The sequence below is a fragment of the Idiotropiscis lumnitzeri genome, chromosome 13, assembly GCF_059441095.1.
Source record: "Idiotropiscis lumnitzeri isolate Australia: NSW breed Sydney's pygmy pipehorse chromosome 13, RoL_Ilum_1.0, whole genome shotgun sequence".
Classification (NCBI taxonomy): domain Eukaryota; kingdom Metazoa; phylum Chordata; class Actinopteri; order Syngnathiformes; family Syngnathidae; genus Idiotropiscis; species Idiotropiscis lumnitzeri.
This window is the reverse complement of record NC_142403.1, coordinates 1,335,808-1,341,807: the sequence shown is the minus strand read 5'-3', so window position 1 is coordinate 1,341,807 and position 6,000 is coordinate 1,335,808. Positions and strand designations below refer to the sequence as shown.

Here is a 6,000-nt window from a genome sequence, read left to right as displayed (position 1 = left end):
CGCACCGAGCAATAGCTGGCGGAGACAAAAACGCAGTTACAAGATATACATTAACAATAGAGCGAACTAGAACGTGGAACATGAACATGAGCGATGTGGGATAACGATCCGACGCTGGGGAGTCAGTGTAAGTGTCTTAAATAGTGTGTGCAATCAGTGTGTGAATAGGAGTCCGGTGTGGAGATGGTGGGCGTGTCTCGCAGCTGCTGATGGCCCGGCCCGAGACGATCGCTGGAGGAACGCCCACACAGCTGTCAAAACAAAAGACACATGGCATGACAGACACGGATCGTGACAAACACAAAGACCAGATGTGTGAAATAATCTACCAAATCCCAATTGCCCTGACTCCGTTCCAACCCAGATTTAAATCACTGGCAGGGCAGTCACAAACACATTTTTCTCATTCAGAGAAGTTAAAAAAATATTCAAAAGAAAAGGTGGTGTCAAAGCTCATTTTGAATTAGTTTTTCATGAAGACAGACATTTTTATTGATTGTGTACTGAACATGTTGATCTGTTTTACTTGGATAATTAGGCTTTCCGTTTTTTTTAGGCTGATAACGCTTTGATTTAAGAAAAAAAAAGGTAAAAGATGTTAACTCAATGCTTAGCAGTTGATATATTTCTGCTGGAGATATTCTACTGTTTTTTTCTGGAAGTGGCACCCTTAAGTGCCTGGAGCCACATTTTCTTGAATGTGAAATAAACGCCTTATATTTGTTTGACTGGCAAAGGTGTTTAATGGGAACATTGCTAAATATTTAGTATATAAGTGCGCTCTGTTGAAAATGACAAAATATTGAAACTATATAAAAATGTGAACATAGGCTAGGCATTAAGGGAAGTTGGACTTTGGTTCAGACCTTTTAATTGGAAGAAATTTTAGTCATGGACCTCTGTGACTTTAATTGAATACCTCTGTTTTAGGGATTATTATCTTGCATCTCAAATAAATGCAACAATATATTGATGTGATCCATCATATGATGCACAGTGGAAGAGGGTGGAGGAGAGATTGTTTTCAATCCCTATACAAGCGGTTTTAGCAGATAATCATATTCAGAACTACATAGATTCTATATATAATCCATGGGTCAAACTGACTTTAAGAATTTGGAAAAAGACATTAAAAAGACATAATCTGGACCGAGAGATTATGATTTTGAAATGGTGTGCATACGATTCAGATTTCATGCCCAATAAATTTGACCTTAGATTCAGGAATTGGACAACAAAGGGGATAACAGCTCTATGTGGCATAATAAAGGAAGGTAAACTTTTGAGTTTCGAAACACTTAGACAAAACTACAACCTTGAAAAACAAGATTTTTACCGATACTTACAGTTACGACATTTTGTTGATATAAAACTGAAAGAGATGAGATATGTTGGGCTGGATTTATTAGCCATATTTAAGGATGTGTACAATTCTAACATAGAGGGAAACATTATATCCTACTTATATATCATTCAGTTTGCAGATGACACCACGGTGATCGGTCTCATCAAGAACGACGACGAGGCGGCCTACAGGGAGGAAGTGAATATTCTGGCTGGGTGTTGCGACGCCAACAAACTGTTGCTCAACACTGACAAAAGCAAGGAGCTCATTGTGGACTTCAGGAGGAACGCTCACCCACACACACCCATCCACATCAAGAGGACGGCAGTGGAGCGTGTGAAAAACCTCAAGTTCCTGGGAGTCCACATCTTGGATGATCTCTCCTGGACAACCGGTTGCTCCAAGAGGGTCAAGAAGGCATCTCTTCTTCCTGAGGACTCTGAGGAAGAACCACTTCTCATCAGACATCCTGGTGAACTTCTACCGCTGCACCATCGAGAGCATCCTGACCAACTGCATCACAGTTTGGTATGGGAGCTCTTCTGCCTCGGACCGGAAGGCGCTGCAAAGGGCGGTGAAAGCCGCCCAGCGCATTGTCAGGGTACCACTTCCTGCCATAGAGAGTATCTATGAGGAAAGGCGTCTGAAAAGGGTTGGAAAAATCACCAAAGACCCCAGTCATCCAGCACATAGACTCTGCACCCTCCTGCCCTCTGGGAGGTGCTACAGGAGCATCCGGACTAAAACTACCAGACACCGAAACAGCTTTGTACCCACAGCTGTTAGACTCTTGAACTCTGCCTCTTGCCTCACTTAGCACTATTCCCATAACAAAAGCAACAGACTATATATCCACATACAGAACTGGAACATATAGGCCATCACTAACTCCACTTTATATCTGGTATCACTAAAACATATCTCACTGCACTACTGTAAATGTATTTATTTTTGCGCAACTGCACATTGATATCTATATTCTCTTGCTAAGCACTCCTAGATAGATGCAAACTACATTCCTTTGCTCTTATCTCTGTCGTGTGCAATGACAAAAAGTTTAATTGTATTCTATTCTATTCTATAAGGGCCTATCTAATCTTAAATCACACTCTACATCTTATATTAAAAATAAGTGGGAAATAGAAGCTGAGAAACATATATCAGAAGAGGAATGGACAAGGTTATGGAGATATCATTGGAAATGTACCAGCTCACTGTACTGGAGAGAATTTGGTTGGAAAGGGTTGGTGAGATATTTTATTACACCAATTCAAAACACCCATTATGATAACAACTCTCCAGTTTGCTGGAGAAATTGTGGTAGTTTACTGCAAATAACCACCACATTTTCTGGGACGGTCCCACTATTAAAAACGTTTTTATTCATAAAGCATTACAGGAAATATTTAAATGTGAAATACCTCTGGGGAGTAAGTTCTTGTTTTTTGGACTTGTTCCCCAGCAATGGGTAAAAAAGTACAAAATACTGAATGGCATACTGTTGGTGGCTGGTAAAAAGGCCCTCATTAGGAAATGGTTAACGCAAGAAAGCCCGACACTACATGGATGGATGGATATTCCAATGGACATTTACAAAATGGAAAAGATAACAGCATATGTCAATCATAGATGCTGACAATTGACTTCCTGCTGGGAGAAATGCGTTGTTTTTGTTACTCCCCTGAGATCGGATTTTATTTTTAACAGTCACTGAATATGGTGTTAAGAGAACGTTCCCAATATATATATAGCTCGATGAAAATAGGTTATGTGATATTTTGTATAACACACGGGAATATTGCTCCTTTTGTTCTGTCTTTATTTACTCATTATTATTTTTCTCTATTTGTTTATTTTTTTTCTCTGTTTGGAAAATGAAAAGCCAATAAAAAGTTAATAAAACCAAAAAAAGGATTTAGAATTTACTGTGTTGTAAAAAATGGTGCAGTTAATTTGATAATTCTGATTTGTGATTGACTGCGCATGCTGTTGTTCTGTAGTTTTCACGTTGCAGAATGCTGAACATGCTTGTTCAGAGATAAAAGATTATCGACACCCGTTTGAAACTCTGCGTCCTTATTCGAAATCCAAGGGGCTGTTCCCCAGAGCACAATCCCACTGAAGAAAAAAATCTGCGAAGCCGCAATAGGTGAAGCGTGATATAGCGAGGGATTACTGTGTGTATATATATATATATATATATATATATATATATATATATATATATATATATATATAATTATGCGAGGAAAATATATCCAGACTTTCCTGAATATCTATTGCTTAGATTTTTTATTTCGTATTCATGCTTCCTTTGTGTTTTGAATTGAAATGTCGAGGGTTTTTTTTTTTACCTATTTATTTATTTTATATCTATTGATCCATCCATCCATTATCTCTACCGCTTCTCCTCACAAGGGTTACAGGGGGTGCTTTAGCCTATCCCAGCTATCTTGATAATGTCCTGAACTGGTTGCCGGCCAATTGCAGGGCACACATAGACGAACAAAAACTCATACCTGGGGGAAATTTAGAGTATCCAATCAACCTGCCATACATGTTGTTGGAATGTGTGAGGAAACTGGAGTACCCGGAGAAAACCCACGCAAGCACGGGGAGAACATGCAAACTCCACACAGGAAGGCGGTAGTCGGAATCAATCCCACGACCTCTTCACTGTGAGGCCATCATGCTAACCACTCGACAACTGTGCCGCCTTTTATATCTATCAAAACTAATAATCTAAATGTTCTAAATGATCTAATGGTCTATATTTTACCACATTTGAATTATCTTCTGAGCGTTTAAAGTTTAAAAAAATCTTTCAAAAAAAAACATTGAATAAGTCCCGGAGATGTTCTTTCCCCGCCATATTAACTAGCGTCTAAATTATCTTGAACGCACACCTCAGTGCGAGGACCGAGCATCCGGGAGCTTTGAAGGGTATTTTAGGGATATCAGATGTATCCTCTGTGGACAGTTCTATAGCTCCTAGATGGTGATGTGTGAAAATGGTGTTTGCGCGTTAACAGTGAGGATATTTGACTTGAATTTAATTTCATTTGGAACAATAAACAAAGAGAGGATATGCGCTGATAGTAATACTTCTGACACGCATATAATGCATTTGTGACATGCGGCAATGACGTGACGTCATCTTTGGAAGACGCCTCCAGAGATTGTGAAATTGGCCCAATCTCAATACCCACCCTACACTTTATGAAGTTCAATGGAGACACACCAATTTGAGGCGCACGTAGTGGTGTTCGTGGGCGCTGTTTACAAGCGCACAAAATTGAAGAATTGGGACGTTGTTACGAGGTAACAGGCCGTCGATTTACGCCACGATGTTAGAAATGCGTCATCAAACATGGCGGAACCGGGTGTTGTTCTAACAATTTTGCTGTTTAAAACCACATTAAAAATCCAGAAAGACGTCATGTTTGTTCATAATTCTATACTTCCACTTGAAAATACAATTTTAGGCACAGCCACAGGAATTCCACCAGACGTCGCCATTATACCGCTATTTTGTTCAAATCCGCAATAAATTGTGGGTAACATGTTTTGGCTGAGTCCGCTTAGATGCCATCTCACCCGAAGTATGGAACATGGATACAAAGGGGGCGGGGCAACAGACTCTCTAAACACTGGTATCCTCGACAGAAACGTGCAACTAAAAGACGGAAGGTTAAATTGTGGGTATTGGGATTGGTCCATTGAGTCATCGCCTCGTTTAAATCACAACATTGGTCTTTCCTCTCTCTTCGATGTAATTTCTGGTAGGAGGTGATAAAATATCAACAGTCAAACGAGGACTAACTAACGTGGAATAATAACAATGAGACGTACACTCTCCTAGATGGAATCTCTGGTGGGAGGAGCTAGCATGTAAACATAGGAGCGACGAGCAAGGACCTAGAAAGTTGTGACTCGACAAATGAGGTAAATTTATGTAGTTTAGATAAATGAATAAATTTAAGGCGTTTCAACAAATGAGACGTGTTCAGAGTTTCTTTTCTTGTGGATGTGACGCAATTGTGGCGGGAAACGGCGGCGAGCGAAGTGCTTCATTCAAAATAGATAGTGACTTGGAAGCGCTTGTTCTCGTATAAGTTTTATCCAGTAATACATTGCCCAACTTGAGGACGGTGAAGTCTAACCGATTCACTGTCTTTATTTCCAAGCCCAGAATGAAAACGAGACTCCGTGTCCGACGAGTGTACAAGTGGCAAGGACTACCTTTGAGGTTCGACAGGAAGCTGAAACACTTTGAATATGGGTAAGAACCTGTATTCTGTATATTATCTATTTAACGATTCGAGATTCTACGGTAAATATTTTGATAAATGATCGGAACAGAGTTCTCTGGATAGAGCGGTTTAATGCCTGTGAACCTAATTAGGACCAAAGCTGCGACCGCTGCGAGGTCCCTGTGGTTTTTGGAGAAAGTATTATTTGTGTTGGAGCAGACATTCCAAAAACATGCATAGTAGGTTAATTGAACACTCGGGTGTTGTTGGAGTTGAGTCACAGAGGAAATGAGTAGTAGTTAGTAAATGAACCTTAAAAGCCAAACTTACTCCAATGCGTGTTCGTTTTTTGTACTCAAGAGGAAAAGGGTCAAATAAAGACTCAACAACTGATTAGAGTTC

General features: G+C 39.9%; 1 protein-coding gene across 8 annotated transcripts in view; it reads left to right on the top strand.

The window, feature by feature from the left end:
- Window positions 1–4,518: 4,518 nt before the first annotated feature.
- orc1 (origin recognition complex, subunit 1) overlaps window positions 4,519–6,000 on the top strand; it is a 130,289-nt gene continuing 128,807 nt past the window's right edge. The window contains exons 1-4 of one of the 8 annotated variants that reach the window (XM_088312853.1): window positions 4,541–4,666; window positions 5,012–5,127; window positions 5,208–5,290; window positions 5,538–5,627. In XM_088312853.1, coding sequence (XP_088168979.1) covers window positions 5,286–5,290; window positions 5,538–5,627 — 95 coding nt within the window. In that variant the 5' untranslated portion in view covers window positions 4,541–4,666; window positions 5,012–5,127; window positions 5,208–5,285. Of the gene's footprint in view, window positions 4,667–5,011; window positions 5,291–5,532; window positions 5,628–6,000 lie in introns of all 8 variants that reach the window. The other 7 variants (XM_088312855.1, XM_088312852.1, XM_088312856.1 and 4 more) reach the window with 7 other exon arrangements.